This window comes from Myotis davidii, unplaced genomic scaffold, assembly GCF_000327345.1.
Source record: "Myotis davidii unplaced genomic scaffold, ASM32734v1 scaffold334, whole genome shotgun sequence".
Classification (NCBI taxonomy): domain Eukaryota; kingdom Metazoa; phylum Chordata; class Mammalia; order Chiroptera; family Vespertilionidae; genus Myotis; species Myotis davidii.
In genome coordinates this window covers 2,617,896-2,638,390 of record NW_006285797.1, presented here as the reverse complement: position 1 = coordinate 2,638,390, position 20,495 = coordinate 2,617,896, and the positions used below count along the sequence as shown (strand labels likewise).

The following is a 20,495-nucleotide window of genomic DNA, read 5'->3' as shown; positions in this document are numbered from 1 at the left end:
TGCAAATACAAATATTGTATTTGTTCCCATTTTGTTTTGTTTTTTTACTTCAAAATAAGATATGTGCAGTGTGCATAGGAATTTGTTCATAGTTTTTTTTTAAACTATAGTCCGGCCCTTCAACCGTCTGAGGGACAGTGAACTGGACCCCTGTTTAAAAAGTTTGAGGACCCCTGATCCAGACTTTGGGAAACTTGGCTGGACAAATGACGCACTTTCTTCAACTAATAAATTGCAGGGAGATATGAGGAAGAGAAAACTTACAGTTTAGAACACACAACAACCAATTGTAATGTACGGGCCTTTTTTGACTCCTGCTTCAAACTAACTTAAAAAAAAAAGAGAGAGAGACAATCAGAGAAATTTGGACATTTACTTAGTTTTTTAAAATGACATTAAAAAGTTATTGTTGAGTATTTCTGGCTGTGACATAGGTGTTATAGTTATATTTTTAAAATGTCTTACATTTGCCCTAACCAGTTTGGCTCAGCAGATAGAGCGTAGGCCTGTGGACTCAAGGGTCCCAGGTTCAATTCCGGTCAAGGGCTTGTACCTTGGTTGTGGGTACATCCCCAGTAGGGGGGCGTGCAAGAGGCAGCTGATCGATGTTTCTCTCTCATCGATGTTTCTAGCTCTCTATCTCTCTCCCCTCCTCTCTGTAAAAAATCAATAAAATATATTTTTAAAAAAATAAATAAAATGTCTTACGTTTTAGAAATACACATGGAAACATTTACAGAAGAAGATCAGATACAATTTTTCTGAGATCTTCAATTTATCTCACTTTAAAAATGACTAAAACATGACTTTCTGGAATTACCTTTGAGTAAAAGAAAATATATTTAAAAATAAATAAATAAATTTTTCCATTAAAAGTCTTAAAGATATATTTTGGGGGAAAAGCTTACTTATAGATGCTTAAACTGTACAAACTATATGGGGATATATTTAACTGATATAAATAATCAATGACTTTAAAAATAAATAACATACTAAAGCAAAGACTGCTACTTTAACCCAAATAAAAACTAAAAACGTGTGTCCTTCCAAAAATTTTTAAATTAAAAGATAAACACTCTAAGAAAAATACCACAATGAGAAATAAAAGATTAAAATGTTCAACATAAAAGGCAGTTAATAATAGTAGCTAATACATTGTGCCTAAAATGTATTAGCCACTCTTATAAGCACTTTACAACCATAATTTAAGCTCTTATAAAATAAAGTACTAATATTCTATGATCTAATAGATAATTCATAGAAGTTCAAATAATCTTAAGCAAATATATATTTAACTTCACAATAATCGAGTAATTGTTGTACTAAGATTTTAGCCTATCAAAATAGTGAAGAATATTGTTAGTGATTAATGCTGTTATTGATGGTGCGGTAAAATGGCAACTTCTTGCATAGCCAGTGGGAGCTTAAGTTGCAAGAATCTTTCTGAAGAGCAATTCAGCAATATTAATTGAGTCATAAAATCATTTATACCTTTGATCCTATTATTATGCTTTCAGGAATGTATAGCATTAGCCTGATCATAGATGCATGTGAAGATGTATGTGCTAAGTGGTTTGTCAGAGTTTTCTTTGTAATAAAAAAAAAATTGAAAGCAACCTAAATTCCAAAAAAAAAAGGAGCATTTAAGTAAATTATAGAACATCAATATGTTAGAATCTTAGGAGACCATTAAAGTTATATGTTTGCTCTGGCCAGTGTGGCTCGGTTGGTTGGACGTCCTCTGGTGCACTGGAGGATTGCCGGTTCAATTCCCAACTTGAGTTGCCGGTTCCATCTTCTGTGTGGGGTGTACAGGAAGCAGCTAATAGACGCTTTGCTCTTGCGTCAGTGTTTCTCTGTCCCTCTCCTTCCAATCTCTCTAAAAACCTTATTTAAAAAATCTTTTAAAATAAAAGTATTTTCAAGTGGAAAATAACCCATCAACAAATGAATGGATACATTAATTGTGGAGTATCCATGTAATTGAATATTAGTCAGCAACAACAAATCACTAAATAACTGAACATCATGAATGAATTTCAAAACATTATGCAGAGAGGGACTTTGTAATAAAAAGAAGAGAATTATATGAAATTCTAGAACATGTAAAACTTACCTGTGGCTAAAGATGTCACATGTGTGGTTGCCTCTGAGGCAAGTGCAGGGATTGACTTAGAAGGGTCATGAAGCAACTTTCTGAGAAGATGGAAATGTTCAAAGGCTGTTAAATCACATAGTTTACACATATCCTGGGGGGAGGGGGCGGGGAATCACTTCTACTGTCCTCGTAAACAACCTGCTTCCCTATTTATAATGGTCTGGCCCTCTAGCAACTTCAGTGCGAAATTATAGCTAATTTGCCTACAAACAACAATAATCTGGCCACTCAGTGTATATTGTGATGGGTATGCATTAACCAGGTGTATCCTTTTGTCAATATCATCTCACTTTATCTATGTAATCTCTGCCCAGACTTAATGTAAGATCTTGCCTTTGACTCTATGTAAATCAGACCTCTGGGTTCTCCCTCCAGGGAGCATGCCCGTGCCATTCCTTTTCCCTTCTCCTTCCCCTACAAGCACCTATTCCCTAACCTCTAAGGGACCCCATGAGACTTGCAACCAGGGAAGCAATGGGCAGCAGCAGCTGGTCCTGGGCTAACCCCCTGAACTTGTCTCCAGGCCCCCTTTTCTCTGACTTCCCCGTGAGTCAAAGCAGCCCATCCTAGACTCTCCTGTTGCTTCTTCTATGCCAGTGGTTCTCAACCTTCTGGCCCTTTAAATACAGCTCTTCATGTTGTGACCCAACCATAACGTTATTTTTGTTGCTACTTCATAACTGTAATTTTGCTACTGTTATGAATCATAATGTAAATATCTAATATGCAGGATGGTCGTTCGACCGCCAAAGGGGTCGCGACCCACAGGTTGAGAACTGCTGTTCTATGCCCTTCCTTGTTTCATTGTCCCTTATCTTTGCTGCAGTCAATAATTTCTTGCTTTCTTTTCTAAAAAAGCAACAGACCTCAAAAACCATATTTTCGAGAAGATTTAATAATTTAGGAAACATATTCAACTTACAGACTTAATTTGGAAAAACGGAAACATGCTACAATGCTGTGTATACAGTATGGTCCTAAGTGTGTAAAAGAAAATACATGAATATAGAGAGAGATACACAGAAATGACAAAGATATATTCCAATGAACAGGTACACATTTCATTATTAGAAAACACAATAAATATTCTTGAAACCTCACTTTATAACAAATCCTCTTTTTCTCTTTACATTCTATCTTTGGCCTTCCTGCAGTTCCTCAAATACAAAACGTGTGGTTCCTAAGCCTCTGATGACCTTCTCATTCCCTCTAACTATTTAATTCCTGCCCAGCCTTCAGCTCTCAGATCAATCGTAACCTCCCCATCGAAGCTCTCCTTTCCCAGGCGGGGTCAACCACATTACGCTTCCCCTTCGTGACACTCAGCCTAAAAATGAAAGGCCAAAGGCAGAGGCAACAGCATTCTTTTTAGATCCGAAAGAGCTTATTTTCAGGAAGCAATAATCCAGGCAGAACCCCAAATAGTATTTGAATTAGGAGTTGAAGGCAAGGGTATTTATGGGAAAGGGAAGAGGAATAATTGTATCAGCAGAAGAAAGAAATTTCTATAGATGCAGATAAATTAACATAGTAATGCTAATTCTAAAGGGTGTTTTTAATTTTCATTCTGGTAGTCACAATATCTGCTCTCTTATCTTTTCAAACAGTTTTTTGGCGTAATGCTGCTTTAAGTCCAGTCCAAAGGTTATTTCGACCAGTTTTAATATCCCAGAAGTTTGAGGAGTGAGATGTGCAAAGGCAATTCCTATGGGACTCAGACTCCATTTCAGAGTGGCCCAATTTATATTACTTTTTTACACACTTAACGACTGTAATTTTTCACTTCTTTGCGTGTACCTTGAGTCAGCCAAACTGCAAGTTTAAGGGCACTGTCCTCTAGACTGCCAAGTCTGCCTAAGACTTTTGATACTAACTGCAAACTCTGGGGTTTTTCAAAAACACCCTCAGGTTCAATAACTTGCTAGAGAAACTCACTGACACCTACCCTATTCATGGTTTCATTTATTACAGTGAAAGAATACAAATTAGAACCAGCCAGAGTTAGAAAAGACACATAAGGCAGAGTCTGGGCCATTTCCAGCTGTGCAGCTCCTGTTGTCCTCAGGATGCGTTACCCTCCTAGCATTTATGTGTTACAATTTGCATGAAGCATTGGCCATTTAGGAAGCTCACCTGAGCTTTGGTGTCCAAAGTTTTTATTGAGGGTTTATTACATAGGCATGACTGATTGGTTGATTGATCACCTATGTGATTGAACTCAGTCTCTAAATTTTTCTGGCTTTCTGGCCACGGCCAGCTTCTACCCTAAGATTATTGAGTATGATCATTCCTACCCTGAGAAACCCCTTAGCGTAAACTATAAAGTGTGGTCTGAGGAGGTCACTGTGAATAACAAAGACACTCCTATTGAGAAATTTTGAAGCATTTAGAGATTACCTCCCAGGAACTGATGGGGTAAGATGGGAACGGGGGAGGGGGAGCTGCAAAATAGACCTTCCTTTGCGCAGGCCAAATTCTTACTACACAGAATAGTTACGTAAACAATGTCCTCCACCCTCTCTCACTTGCAAAAAAACTAGAATCACATCTGGTTTTGCTTCCAGTTTCATCCCTAGCACCTAACATAGTGGTTGGAAAATGTTGAGTGTCTGCATAATTAGTACAGTTGACTCTTGAACAATGCGGCCATTAGAGTTGCTGACCCAACTCATGCAATTGAAAATCCATGTATAATTTTGACTCTCCAAAACTTAACTTCTCCCCCCACTTTTTAAATTAAATTTATTGGGGTGACATTAGTTAATATGATCATACAGGTTTCAGGTGCGGGTTTCTATGTTACAAGATCACTGTGTACCGACCGCCCAAAGTCAAATCTTCTCCTGCCACCATCTATTAGGACCCCTTCACTTCCCACCCCGTTCCCTCTGGAAACCACCACACTGCTGTTTGTGTTCACCAGTTTCAATTTTATATACGACATATGAGTGAAATCAATGGTTCTTAGCTTTTTCTGACTCACTTATTTTACTTAGCTTAATATTCTCAAGGTCCATCCGTGTTGCAAAAACTTAACTTCTAATAGCCTACTGTTGACTAGAAACCCCTCTAACAATTTTCATGTATATATATATATATTTTTGCATGATATGAGAGAGACAGACATAGAAATTCTTATTCTTGTGTTTCCTGACCAGAGATTGAACCCGAAACTTTGGCCTATCTGGACGACACTCTAACCAACTGAGCTGCCTAGCCAGTACTTCCAGTATATTTACTGGGGGGGAAATTTGCATATAAATGGAGCTGTGCCAGGGGTGGGCAAACTTTTTGACTTGAGGGCCACAATAGGTTCTTAAACTGGACCGGAGGGCCGGAACAAAAGCATGGATGGAGTGTTTGTGTGAACTAATACATGTTAACACTGCTGCTGGTGAAGGAGCGGAGGGGAGAGCAAGAGAACCCTCCGCTCTTTCGGCTCCGCGGGCCGGATAGAACAGCCCAACGGGCCGGATCCGGCCGGCGGGCCGTAGTTTGCCCACGGCTGATTGTGCAGTTCAAACTCATGTTGTTCAAGGACCAACTCTATTTTATAGCATGAAATTGGCAGAGTCTGAATTTGAATCTTGGTTCTTCTCACTATTTGGGTTGACCCTGGATGGGTTATTTAACCTCTCACTGCCTACTTGTCCTCATCTATAAATTAGGGATAATGATGACACCTATCTCATAGAGTTGCAATGAAGATTAAATGAATGAACATGAGTAAACTTCCCAGAATAAGGCCTGTCACAGAGTAAAAGCTAGATTAATGTTTAATATTATTAAATGCTCAATAAGTAATTTCTGAATAAGTGTCTGGCAAAGCAGAGGTGCTTAGTAAATATTAATTGAAACATATAAGATTTTCTTCTTTAGTAGATTTTCCTATTAATATAGTACCAGATGTATTAATCTGGACATGTCATCAATATACCTGATTTTCAGCTCTCATATCTTATATTATTCTAAAGATTATAGCTCAATGATATGTTTAAGAAATACACACAAAAAAAAATTCTGTCTTTTGTCCTTAACCATAAGTGAGGAGTTGAATTAGATAGGGTTCAAGGTGGCTTCCAACTCCAACAAAATGTTATTTGTCCTTAGGAAACAAACTAAATATAACAACAGAGAAGACCATTTAACATGGAGACATGAAACGTTTGAATGTGTAAGTTTCTACTAAAAAAAAGAAAGGACATTCAGTTAATTACTAGAATTCATCTTTGATATATGAAAACATAGATTTGAATTGTGGCAATGAATTTTTATTAGTTTGATGGAATTTGACTCCATGGCAAACCACACGCAGAGGTCTTGGAAAATTTATTTTAATCTGTGAGAAATGGTTTAGTTTATCTTGTCACTTAAGCTGGCTTAATGTGAGTATCTGGAAGGTGATTGGTAATAGAATCAGTAATGTCTCCAAACACATTACTTTCAATGCTATTAGCAATGTGTAAGAACATTCATTTTTATTACAATGTAATGCATAAACATTTAAATACTATCACCAAATACTTATAAATTGATTTTTTATTACTGAGCAATTACTAAATTATTTAATAAAAAGTAAATATGTCCCAACCACTTTTCTTACCATGTTTGTTTTCCAAAGGTAGCAAAAGTTAATGATTTGTTCTACATATGTCTATGCATATACACACAATAAGAAATGTATATATGTCCTGTTACTAAAAAAAATATTTGTAAAGTGTTACTTTTTCTTGCCATTTTAGTGTTACCACAAGCAGTTACCCAGTTTGAAGAATTGGTTGGTATGGCAGAGGCCGTGCTTAAGGGTCGAGGAACCATGTTTACATCTGCATCTACCCTCTGGAGAGCAACAAACAACTCCTCACCAGATTCATTTGCCTCCATGTGCAGTAATTCTAATTCTAATTCTAATTCCAGTTCACCAATTTCCTTGAAAGCTGAAGAAGAGCATCACACTGACGAGAAGCAGGTCAGTTGGAATACCCACCCTATCTTTCTCTGGGATATAGTTAAATACAAAAATTAAAATAAGAGCACCACTAGCAATATATCCTAAGAATCCCACAACACCAGTCAGAAAGAATAGATGCACCCCTATGTGCACAGCAGTGCTATTTACAATAGCTAAGATCTGGAAACAGCCCAAGTGCCCACCAGTAGATGAGTGGATAAAAAAAGCTGTGGTACATTTACACAATGGAATACTATGCAGCTGTCTAAAAGAAAGATCTCTTACGCTTTGAGACAGCATGAAGGGATCTGGAGAGGATTATGCTAAGTGAAATAAGCCATTCAGGGGAAGACAAGTATCACATGGTCTCACTCATATGTGGAATCTAATGAACACAATAGATCCAGAGACATGGAAGCATGGATCAGACTGATGAATCTCAGAGGAAAGGAGGTTAGGGGGCAGGAAGAGATTAACCAAAGAACTTATATGCATATGTGCATAATCCATAGACACACAATAGTGCAATGAAGGCCTTGAGGGGAGAAAGGGGTGAGGGGATCAATGGGGGGGAAAGGGGACATCTGTAATACTTTCAACAATAAAAAAATCATTTTTTTAAAAAAGAGCACAAAGTGACCATTGTTTTATCAGATACTTTTAGGTAACTTTAGATCACAACCATAACATTCCTATTACATAAAACAGTAATAATATTTGTGAAACAAATATCCAGGTTGTTTCTAAAACTAAAGTCAGATTGTAGGCAGTATGATGTTTTAAATCTAGACAATTCTAAATCCAATAACAAAAGGATAACTGTGCATTAAGGGCTATGAAATCATATCATTGGAAAGAGGTAGATTTCATCCTCTGCATGCTGTCTGGACACAGTTCTTTTGCTACTTCCTCAATTTCTCTTAATAAAAATATAGAAGCTAAAGAGACAGGAGTTTTGTTTGAATCAGGTATTATTGTTGGAAAATAGGCCTTCAAGAGCAATATTAACCCCTTCCCCGGCAGAAACGTGTATACTCGTTTTCACAAAATGTTCTTTTTCAGTCGTCGACGAGTATACTAAGAAAATAGGGTAAAAAAAATATGGTTTATAGGAAGACGAGTTACAAACTGTTTTCATAACCAGCATCAAAAATACTATATAGAACCAAAATAAAAAAATTAGTCTGAAAAAGAAACGTTTTTAACAAAAAAATTGTTGGGGAAGGGGTTAAATACTAAAAGTCTATCATTCAGAATATTTGAATCTTAGTGTATTTGTTTCCTTCTGCAGTCTAACAGGTTACCACAGAATTAGTAATTTGTAAGAATACCGTTTAAGTATCTGAGAGTTCTGTAGGTCAGAAGCTTGGTAATACCAAGCTATTGGCAGGGGGCTCCTTTCTGGAGGTTCTATGGAAGAATCTGTTTGCTGCTCCTTTGGGTTGTAGAATTCAGCTTCTGTGGTTGTAGAACTGAGTTCCAATTTTCTTGCTGACTGTAAATGGAAGGCCATTCCTGCCCCTAGAGCAGCCGTGGACAAACTACGGCCCTCAGGCCGGATCCAGCCCGTTTGAAATGAACTAAAAAAAAAAGACTGTACCCTTTTATGTAATGATGTTTACTTTGAATTTATATTAGTTCACACGAACACTCCATCCATGCTTTTGTTCCGGCCCTCCGGTCCAGTTTAAGAACCCATTGTGGCCCTCGAGTCAAAAAGTTCGCCCACCCCTGTTCTAGAGGCAACCACCTTCCTTGTTTGCAGCCACTTCCACCATCCTCAAAGCCTGCCATGGCAAGCAAAGTTCCCCTCACTCTTCCAGTCTCTCCTCCATCATGTCCTGTTTTCTGACCCTTTCTTCTGCCTCCCTCTTCTGCATAGAAGGGCTCCTGTAATTAGGTCAGGACCCCCCTGGATAACCCAGGCTAGTCTTCCCATCTCAAGATACTTAACGTTAATCACACCTATAAAGTTGTTTTCCCATTCACAGTTTCCAGGGCCATTATTCTGCCTCCCACACATAGTTAAGTATTGAGGAGGGGACTAATTCTCAAAGTACCAAATCCAGATTCCATAACAAGAATATGTATATATTCTGTATACGTATATACTCACAAATATTGGGAATTTTCTCAAAGACAGCATTTAACTCTAACACTTGAAATGTAAAGTATATACTAAAAGTATATGGCCCTAACCGGTTTGGCTGAGTGGATAGAGTGTTGACCTGCGGACTCAAAGGTCCCAGGTTCGATTCCAGTCAAGGGCATGTACCTTGGTTGCTGGCACATCCCCAGTAGGGAGTGTGCAGGAGGCAGCTGAACGATATTTCTCTCTCATCGATGTTTCTAACTCTCTATCCCTTTCCCTTCCTCTCTGTAAAAAATCAATAAAGTATATATATTTAAAAAAGTATAATGCATCTCCTTAAAGAACATAGATTTTGTTTTCTGGTATGCCTTAATTATTAATATATTCCTCCAGATTTTACTTTCTTTTTCTTCTACTTCCCAATTTCATTCTTCTTTTTTTTTTCAGTTCAAGATTGAAAAATGGCAGATTGCTCGTTGTAACAAGAGCAAACCTCAGAAATTTATTAATGATTTAATGCAAGTACTTTACACAAATGAATACATGGCCACACACAGCCTGACCGGTGCAAAATCCTCTACTTCAAGGGAGAAAGCGGTAAAGCCAGCTATGAATCAGAATGAAGTTCAAGAAATCATAGGTGATAAAATGATTGTATTATACTGTCACATGATTTTGAAATTATTTTATCCTTCTAGGTTAAGTTATTCTTTTATGATATTTTCCTTCAAATTTATTTTTCTGTGAAAGAAAAATCGAAGGACAATCTAAACCCTAGTAAATATGGGAAATTTTATAGAAAAAAATTTACTTTAAAAGTAGATATTACATATGTAATACTATTTGTAATACTTCAAGAAATAAAAATTATTTTTTAAAAAAGTAGATATTAAACTAAAACTAAAATTGAATATTACTGAAAAGTTTGGATTCAGAAAATTCATAGCTTTAGAAAAGTAAATTTTCAAAATTCTTTCAACCAAAATTTCATTAACAGTTATATCTTAGTTTCTCTTTGTCTATCCCTTATCTTTATTCTAGGAAGAAAGAGGCTAATTTGACTTTACTTTTGGTTTTCAACTTACTGATTCTCCTTCAATTTAATAATCTAGATTGTCAAATAATTTTTTGAAAATATCTAACAAATTTAGGGAATCACTGAATCCCAGCTCTCTATCTTTTAATAGTATGTAATTTCTTACTTGGAAAAGGGTCAGACTCAACTATTCTAACTGATGTTGGGATAGATACAATTAAATTCCTAGCATTTGGGAGCAAGGAGAGATTTCAGAGCAAGCAGTAAGGTTAAAGTTGAGTGGTACCATAGGAAGACAAATACATAGAACTATGTTATCTCTTGCTTTCTTTGTAAAGCCTACTTATCTATTCATCTATTTAAAGATCTCATGGGTGTTTGGGCTACTTTTGCAAAATGAAGACAAAATTGTAATGTGCTTCATGTTTTATCTCAGTTCATATCCTAAGATGCAAAAGCCTCCTGAAGTGTTTTTTGTGTGCTGCTATTGTTTTTTATAGGAGTCACAAAACAGTTATTTCCCAACACGGATGATGTCTCGATCAGAAGAATGATAGGGCAAAAGCTGAACAACTGTACCAAGAAGCCAAATTTAAGCAAAAATATGAACTCTCAGGATATTAAGTAGGTCCTTGTGGTAAGTATTTTCAACCTTCACCATCCTTCTGATGTGGCAAGAAGATGCAACACTTTTATCCCTGAAAAAGCATTTTCTGAACACTCTACTCGAAATACCAGTGGCCTGTGAAATGCTGGTATTCCTGGGGGTGAAGGTGGGGACAAGGAAGGGAATTTAAATTTGGGAAATGATGACTTCAGTTACACAGATTTTTCCTTCCTAAAAACTCCCAGATATTTTGATAGCCTTTAAGATGCCCAAGTGCACCCAGAAATCTCCAAGGAGAGCATATAGTATGTAGTGTTTTCCAAGTATGTTTTATTGAGGACCTTTCTTTTCCTTCACAGAACACATGTTAAGTTGTGGGTAGGGGTAGGAAGGAGCCAAAGGAAGAACACATGACAATTTACAAAGTTTCTCTAGATACACATCTTTGGGGAAAATCCGTGGCATGATAATGAGACTGAACTCACAGCTCTAACCCAGAGATCGGACCTGTGTACCAACTCCTGGCTGGAAGTATTGGGGGGTTTCCTGCACCACCCCCCATTCTGCTTCTCGTTGTCTTTAAATCAGTTGTTATAGTTAGCTTGTTGGATGAGGATTTTTACCAAGATGTTTGTATTGGACTAAGGAAAAGAATTATTTGTTTACAATGAGTTTTACGGAGATGCACTTTAGAGTCAGGCCCAGCCCCAGGCAAACCCTGAAATAAAATTTTGTGTTTGCTTTCACAACCGCTGGCTGTTTCACTTGTGCTCACCCTTCCTCTCCATTATTTTGATGGAAAATATGTAAAAATATGTATTATTATGTTATCCATTTTAAAAATATATATTTTAATTGATTTCAGAGAGGAAGGGAGAGGGAGACATAGAAACATCAACGATGAGAAAGAATCATTGATCTGCTGCCTCCTGTACTGGGGATCGAGCCCAAACCTGGGCATGTGCCCTTGACCAGAATCAAACCTGGGACCCTTCAGTCCGCAGGCTGATGCTCTATTCACTGAGCCAAACCAGCTAGGGCAATGTTATTAATGTTTTAATTGGTAAGTAGAGCCATAGGGTAAACACAGGAGGGCAGGTTTTTTTGTCCATTTAACTTCTGCTTTGCCTGTTCTCTGTCTAACTCTATCATTTGTGAGACTATTTTATTTGTCTTTTTCTTCTGTGTTTTAAATGGGATGTGGAGCTGTGTGGATTGCAGTAATTCAACCGACCCAATCTCCACCCATTGCTGACTACCACCCCATCCTCCCTGAGGGTCCTGTACTATTTTGCTATCCAAGTAAGGCTACTGATGAGGGTCAACAATAGTCTCTCTTTCTTAAAGACAAACAAACAAAATTACTTATAACAACTGCAGAGGGATTCTTTCCCTTGGCTCATATATCCTGGTAGACTAACTTAAAGATTTATAAAACATAAGGACATTTTATCCCTCTTGATTAAAAATTTAAGTAGGTTGTGAATTTCATATTTTCTCAGTTAGTAGATAGTATTTAAATGAGCCCTCAGAACTTCTCATTTTGACACGAGCTACCTTATTAATGTGTATAATGGCCAAGTTCCCACTCTAAATACCATGCAACCACACACACGAGTCATAGAGCCACCTTTTGTAGCACATTATCACATTTCAGGGTTCTCCAAAGCATTTTAATATTCTAACTTCTGCCTTTTTAATATCTCAGACTGCCAAGGGTAAGTACAAAACTCGTCTCTGACAAGATCAGTCAGCAGAGTGTTGAAGAAATTTATCAGTTTTGCTTGTGCTTGCCAGGAGTAGTGTTATTAAATCGCCTGGGTATGGCCTCAATTAACATTTTAAAAAGGAACAAATCTCTTGCTATGAACTCAATCTATTCTTGTGCCTCCTGAGCCTTAGCCTTGCTTGGTTGTCAAGTTGCTTGGAATGAAAATGGATATATTTTGAATTAGAAATAGAGATTAACAAGGTGTCAGAAGTAATTATGTTCTGAATGGGAAAAGTTTTTTTAATTGACAGGTATCTTTCATTTGAAGTATAGTTCAATCAAAATTATTTCAAAAAGGACTGAGAAACTATATGGGGAAGAGCAGCGTATTTAGCCATACTTGATGCATTAGTCAGATATAGCACCATCTAGCGGTCATGTAACTAACAGGAACCCCCAAAGTTGACTATACTTATTTAGGTAAACTACGTCCCCTGCTCAACCAACCCCTGTCCCTCAAAAGTATTCTTTGGAAAAAGAATTCCCTTGCATTACTATTAACAGGGAGTATTCTTCAAAGTCATATAGACTTATATGAACTCCTATTCGTTCCAGAAGCCTAGCAACCCCCACCGACCTGCCCTGGGGCTGACTGTGCCCTCCACTCAGTATTGAGCTCGAGGTTGCCATCGGTGGCTTGGATTTGAAAGGACAGCCATTTCCCCGCTAAGACTTAGTTCTTTGAGGATTAATACTCAATTACATCCTTCGCCCTTTATCATCTATTCTCTCACATTCCTGTGACAGCTGTTAGACCAAAGTGAGAGGCAACAAACATTTTTTGAGATTCAAAAGAACAGTTCTTAGAAAAGCACCGATTTGGGCAGGAAGCCAACTAGTGTTCCAATTAGGAGGGGAGGCAAGGGGTGTTTATGAGAACGGGAAGGGGGAACAATTGCATTAACAGAAGGAAGGATTTCTATTGTGCAAAGAAGCTAACACTGTGATGCTAATTCTAAAGAATGTTTTCAATTTTCAATCCAGTAGTCATCATACCTGCTTTCTTTTTATCTTTGCAAACAACTGTCTGGGATACAATGCTGCTTTGGGTTCTTTTGCCCAGTTTTCACATTCCAAGGGGCTGAGAAATAAGTAAGACATGCAGTTCCTCTGGGATGGCAGTTCTGACTCCACTTAAAAGTGGCTCCATTTATATTATCTTTCACTGCCCTCAAGTTGCCTGAAGCTCACACTTTGCCAAGAGCTTGATGTTGCCAATCTTTCTGGCCTTTCTCCATTTTCCCCTCTCTCTTGTAGGGGCTGAAGAAAATTTTATTTATAAGAATATTAGCGTACCACCACCTCTATAACATTCCTCTAAACAGCCTTCTCCAGAAATTTCCACATATATATAATCTGTACTATAATGTTACATATCATATATTAAAAGTTAACGTTGACCTAACACAGCAGTGCTGAAATGGGATTGAAGGGATTTTGTCCCCTGCCCCTCAACTGGGGGATATTTGCAAATGTCTGGAGATATTGTTGGTTGACTCACTGGGTGATACTACTGACATCTAGTGGACAGAAGCCAGGGATGCTGCTAAACATCCTACAATGGACAGCAAAGAATTACCCAGCCCAAAATACCAACTGTGCCAAGGTTGAAAAATTCTAGTCTAAATATTTTCTTTATTTTAGAGATAATGAAAGTAAAGCCTAAAAAGGTTAAGTGAATTGACAAGGTCATACAATTACTAGCTATTAGAGAGCCAACATTAGCATAAAGTTTTTCGTATTTCTTTTTTTTTGGGGGGGGGGTCACACACACAACACTTTACTAAAATCCAGGGGGCAAGTAAATTATAGAAACTACATACAACATAAAAGTGGCCATGTTTGCAAAGCTGCAACCTTGATAAACGACTGGCCATAGACACCGCATGGAGCTTATCAGTCCCAAATGCTCTCATCTGTGCTGGAGGGGCCGGTTCAGTGGAGGTTCAGTTGGATCAGACCTGGTTTCCTGACCCGTGAGAGCTGGCCGGATAACTCGGTGTGGCTCAGGCCCAGGCAAGCACAAAGTGGCCCCTCTCAAACCATGACGGGCTCTGTGTTTTATTCAGTACTGAAGAAGGTTGCTTTGTACTCCTGACCCTGACCTATCCCTGAAGTATCCTGAGATCTGGAATTTGTAAGATTCTTCTCGTTCTTCTGGCTGCTGATGGCCAAAGTGAGACTGTAGTCGCAGTGCAACAGCTCCTCCTGGTGTGTGGATAGAAGTAGGTCTCTCACGGGGAGAGGACTGGCTGAGCTGCCCACAACAAGGGCCTCATGAGTGGCCAAAGGCCCTGTGGAGTGGACACTGGGCCATTGGTGGAGGGCCTGGCAGGTGAAGGTGCCAACCTGCAGCAGATGCAATGCGGGCCAAGGCTTGGCCACGAGGAGCACGTCAGAGAAGAGGAAGAATGTTGGAGTCCAACCCCACCAGGGGTTCCCAAAGGTGTGGACGGAGTCAGTAAAGAAGGAATGACACGGAGACAGCGTTCAGTTGATCAGCAGCCTAGCCAGGTTCTCTAGTCAGGTTCTCCAGCCATGTTCTGTCTTTATTCTCCTGTTACATCTGTATTTATACCAGATGATTTTAAACCTATCCATTCTATTCCAAAGGTGAGGGCGTCTGTTATCTCCATTCCAAGGTCACTACTCTATTGTTCTATTAAGCTACAAGGAAGTAACTGAAGGAGATTATCCTAAGTAAAGATTATGTAGCTTAAGCGTGATTGTTCATAGTTAAAGTGATTAACTACCCACCTAGCACTTAGTTAAGGGGTTTCACTGATTTATTCCCTTCCTTAGTTGCAGATGTTTCTTCCCTGCAGCGACTGTGTCAAGCAGCAAGGATGGACCGGCTTCCGGCAAGTTCCCCCTTTTTTATTTTTTAAATGATAGCACGTGTAAATCAGCGGCCACCTCTCGGATTGGGCTGTTTAAGACTCGGAAGAAGACTGACAAGCAGTGATAGCGAGCATAGCTATAAACATAGTGAATGGAGTGCACAAGGAGCCTTGTTCCTGTAGAAGGTTGCTGGCCTCTTCAGTCAAGGGATTTCAGCTGTCCTCAAGCCGGGGGTTTGGTTGTCCTCGTTGATCTGGCTAGCGGGCGTCATCACTGGCAACGGGTGTCGCGAAGTGTCAGCATGTTGAACTGCTGGATCAACAGGTCCATCAGGGCCGTGCTTGATGGTGGTGTCCACGTCCTGGGAGGAGTCAGCTGTGCCCTCTGGGTCGGCTGATATGGATGATACGGGGAGGGAGGCAGGGGGAGAGGAAGATGACGCAGAGGCGGAGGGCGGTGTGACATGAGGTCGGACTAGACTGTCTGGAATCCACACATGTGAGTCTGCGTCCTGTGGAAATAGACAAGCATATCCTCTCCCCCAGGCTAAAAGTACATCAGGTCCCTTCTAGGCTCATGCAAACAAGTCTCTCCATTTGACTAGGGCTTTAGGTTTAGTTAGATCAGGGTTCCAATGTCTGTATATCGGAGAATTTCCCTCAGAAGCTACATTTAGTATATTAATTACAAACAGAGTATGTTGGAGAACATGATGAGGAGAGGAATATTTAAACTCATTTTCCTGTAATTTTTTAATTTGTGTTTTTAAAGTTTGGCGAGCCCTTTCTACGATTGCTTGGCCTTGAGCATTCTTGGACTAACTCCAGTAGCAGGGCGAGGAAAATGAGTAGGACAATGGCTGCAGTCACGCACAATACTTCGAGCAGCTTCTCTAGATATGCGATAATATAGACGGAGAGCAGAAGCATTTTGATGGTGAATGGCATGAGACCACCGGGCTTCTTCTAGGGCTGTACAAACTACTGGGCGAGTTAGTAAATCCGCCTGATAATTTCCTTCGCTTAAGGGTCCTGGTAGGCAGGAATGAGCTCTAATATGTCCAATATAGAAAGCCTTTTCTCGTTTATGAATGTAAGTTGTAGCTGAGTTAACAAAGAGAAAATGGCTGTTCTTCCTTGTGGGAGAGAGGCGGTCTCAATATGAGGAAATAATTTAACTATATATTGAGAGTCAGTGTACAAGTTAAAGGGAACCTGTTGCATTTGACTAAGATCCCCTGTAATGAGGTGGAGCTCCATCCTAATATTAAACGACAGTTCCCTCAGGCAGCGGCCCAGACACTCCTGTAGGAATGGCTGCTAACGGCGAGTCTGGGGTTAGTATTGTGTGAGTGGTTGTGGGGGGGGCCAATCCTGCACTGCCTGGGGTTGCCCTGAAGAGGTCACTGACTGATTGAAATTTGCAGAGGGGTTGAGGGTTGATGCCCAATTACTGCAGGGGCCTGGGGCTGGCCCCTTCTCAAGTTTCCCGATTGAGGTGATTGGATAGAACCTCCTTGGGAGAGGTTTGTAGAATTTAAAAGCTGACCATTTTTATGGTATTTTGATCTACATTCCTTTGCCCAATGGAATTCTTTCTGACATCGAGGAGTTTTTGGTACAGGATGGGGGAGGTTTGTAGAATTTAAAGACTGACCATTTTTATGGTATTTTGATCTGTATGTTTATTAAAAATTTAAGTCAAAATTTGTAATAGACACACACACACACAAAAAAAACTACTGCCCCTGTTAAAATACTCTAAGAATTCTAAAATAGAATTTGCTCTGTTTTTTGAAATGTGTCCTTCATAGGTACTATACGTATCTGAAATAAAGCACCTCCAGTTTTAAATGCAACGTTGGATTTTGTTGGAGAATCTGCAGGTGAGCACAGAGGGACAGCTGCAGGGACAGGCTGAGACACCTCTACCATCGATGGACTCTCCTGATGGAGCAACAAGCTTGCTGAAGAAGTTGCATGTAGATACCACCCTAAATACCCACGATGCATCAAACTAGAGAATTTCTAGCAGTTAAATAAGCATGCATTATGGTTTCTTGCCTTTTTCTGTCCCAAAATCTTCTCTGTACAGCTAACATAACAGGAAAGTCAGAGCTCTTACCACAACAAAAAACGTCAACCCTTCAAATTTGCCATTGCCCTCATCAATTGCTGTACATTTATTATCACCAGTCACTCTCCATGTTGGTTTTCAGATCTTTAGCATGAGCACATGTGTGGGAAAGTACAGGGAACTAACCACTGTTCACAAGTAGGAGAGCAGCAGAGGCAGCCTAAAATCTGATAAGCCTATCTAACCGAGTCATAGTGTTTGAGCAATAAAATTACAAGGTAAGTCTGTTACTTAAAATATATAGAATAGAAATTTTTTAAAACGAGAGCAGCAAGATCTTTTATTTTAATATGAAACTGTTTCGTTGTACTCCTACAAAGGAAATAAACCCCAAAATTTGTAATTGTTAAAAAATGCATCAACTTTCAGAAAAATCTTTTATGTTTGCTTACATGCCTCTAACTTTTTATTGCCCGGAACTATAAATGCAGATATGCAATATAAAACACCAATGTGATCTAAAACGGCCTATGTAAGACATGATATCCTATGTATTTGGTTATATTAGTACATTGCTTAGTTTTAACTGGTTTGTTTTCATAACATCAGAAGAAAAAATAATTAAGCAAAATCATATGGGGTTGATAATGACACAAAAAGAAAAATGCCATTTTGCAAATGATTGAAAGGTAAAACTTTCTTCCTCAAGAGGCTTCTCCTTTGATGTCAGGTTGTCAGGTGACAGCTCTGCATCGCTACGCCATGCTTCTTCAAGTGCACAAGGTTAAGCATAAACTTGTGAAAAATGATGCATATAATAGACAGTTCAGCACTGAAGACCCAGGGAACATTCCATAAACGTTGCTCGATAACTATGTAGTTGTACAAAATGACTATTCCTAAGGAAATAACTTATGTTAACATTTGCTACTTTTACTTAAAAATAAATAAATCCCATTGAAAACATAAACAGTATTTGCTTGTTTCTTATTAATGTATAAAATCCAGGGGGGAGGGGAATCCTTTTCTAGATTAATGGCTTCTTTTACCCACACATTGAGGCACTACCGTTACAGTTGGCCTGTGTGGCTCTAGCTGGTTTGTCCTCTAAAGAGCCCTGATGCCCGGCCCATGTGGCTCAGTGGTTGAGTGTCGACCTATGAACCAGGAGGTCACGGTTTGACTCCTGGTCAGGGCACATGGCTGGGTTGCGGGCTTGATCCCCAGTGTGGGATGTGCAAGAAACAGCCGATCAGTGATTCTCTCTCATCATTGATGTCTCTCTCTCTCTTTCTCTCTCTCTCCCTTCATCTCTGAAATTAATAAAAATATATTTTTAAAAATGAAGAGCCTGCTATGCAGAATAAACAGACAATATCCATAATAAATATTCGTTCTGTGTAGGATATTTACACAATGTCCTTATATTATCTGTGTTATCTCCTTAAAAAAATACTTTGTAATATAAGTTTTGCCTACTAAGTGTAAATAAAATTTCCTTTGCAAAACATAACTATATTATTCAACTGAAATGTCAATGGTCCTTCTTTAAAGGAATTTGAGATATGTTGATATTTTTATGGCTAATAGAAGATATGCACGTTTTTTTGATTCAGCTTCATATATTGGTTTTAAATTAGTTACAAATTAAGAAAACTAATGAAACTGAATACAATGACCAGAAAGCAATTGATATTCATATATGTGTAAGGTACATCCTATGTATTCACATATGTAAGAATTTAGAATATGATTAAAGTAGAACCTTTAATCAGTACGGAAAGGGAGGTTTACTCAATAAATAACATCCAACTGATGAATGAAAATTAAGTTATATTCTACTTCATTAGGGAAAGGGAGGTTTACTCAATAAATAACAGACAACTGATGAATGAAAATTAAGTTATATTTCTACTTCAAACCATATTTCATAAAGAGTTCCAGATTATAAACTGATGAACAAAAACAGATCCAATATGTAATACCTTAATCAATAAAGAAAGGAAAATTTTTAAAAAAAGAGAGTTCCAGATAAATAAAAAGTAAAAATGGGACTAAGATGCAAAAATACAGGCCTGGCCATGTGGCTTAATTGGTTGGAGCGTCATCCTGTACACCAAAAGGTGGTGGGTTTAATTCCCGGTCAAGGGACATACCTAGGTTGCAGGTTAGATCCCTGGTTGGGCACCTACAGAAGGCAACCGATCGGTGTTTCTCTCTCACATCTCTCTCTCTCTCTCTCCCTTTCTCTTTCTCTAAAGTCAATAAAAAACATACTTTTTAAAAATAAGCAAAACACCTGAATAGACATTTTGCTAAAGTCATACAAATGGCCAACAGTTACATGAAAAGTTGCTCAACATCATTAATCATCAGGGATCTGCAAATCAAAACCACAATGAGCTATCAACTTACACCTGATAAGATGACTATTATCAAAAATTCAAAAGATGACCAGTGTTGACCAGGATGTGGAGAAAAGGGAACACTCTGCACTGTATGTGGGAATGTAAATTAGTGCAGCCATTATAGAAAACAGTATGAAAAGTTCCTCAAAATATTAAAAATAAAACTAACACATGATACAGCAACCCACGTCTAGGTATATTTGTGAAGGAAATGAATCAGTTTCTTAAGAAAACATTTATATTCCTATGTTCACTGCATCATGATTCACAATAGCCAAGACATGGAAACAACCTAAGTGTCTGTTGCCAGATGACTGGATAAAGACAATGTGTTGGAATATTATTCTACCTTAAAAAGAGAATGAAATCCTGCCATCTACAGCAATGTGGATGAACCTGGAGGGCATTATGCTAAGTGAAATAAGTCAGACATAAAAAAACAAATACTGCATGATCTCAAGTGTGAAATCTAAAATAAGTGAACTCATGGCAATAGAGAGTAGAATGCTTCTTAGCAGGAGCTGTGGGGATGGGGGAAATGGACACATGTTGGTC

The 20,495-nt window shown here is 38.6% G+C and overlaps 1 protein-coding gene across 5 annotated transcripts in view; it reads left to right on the top strand.

The window, feature by feature from the left end:
- The window catches only part of BEND6 (BEN domain containing 6), a 48,657-nt gene extending 30,155 nt beyond the window's left edge, over positions 1-18,502 (top strand). For 2 of the 5 annotated variants that reach the window (XM_006756847.2, XM_006756848.2), the window contains 4 exons: positions 6,901-7,127; positions 9,649-9,841; positions 10,738-10,874; positions 17,270-18,502. In XM_006756847.2, coding sequence (XP_006756910.1) covers positions 6,901-7,127; positions 9,649-9,841; positions 10,738-10,865 — 548 coding nt within the window. In that variant the 3' untranslated portion in view covers positions 10,866-10,874; positions 17,270-18,502. Of the gene's footprint in view, positions 1-6,268; positions 6,333-6,900; positions 7,128-9,648; positions 9,842-10,737; positions 10,875-17,269 lie in introns of those variants that run through there. The other 3 variants (XM_015559498.1, XM_015559500.1, XM_015559499.1) reach the window with 3 other exon arrangements.
- The last annotated feature ends 1,993 nt before the right edge of the window (positions 18,503-20,495 follow it).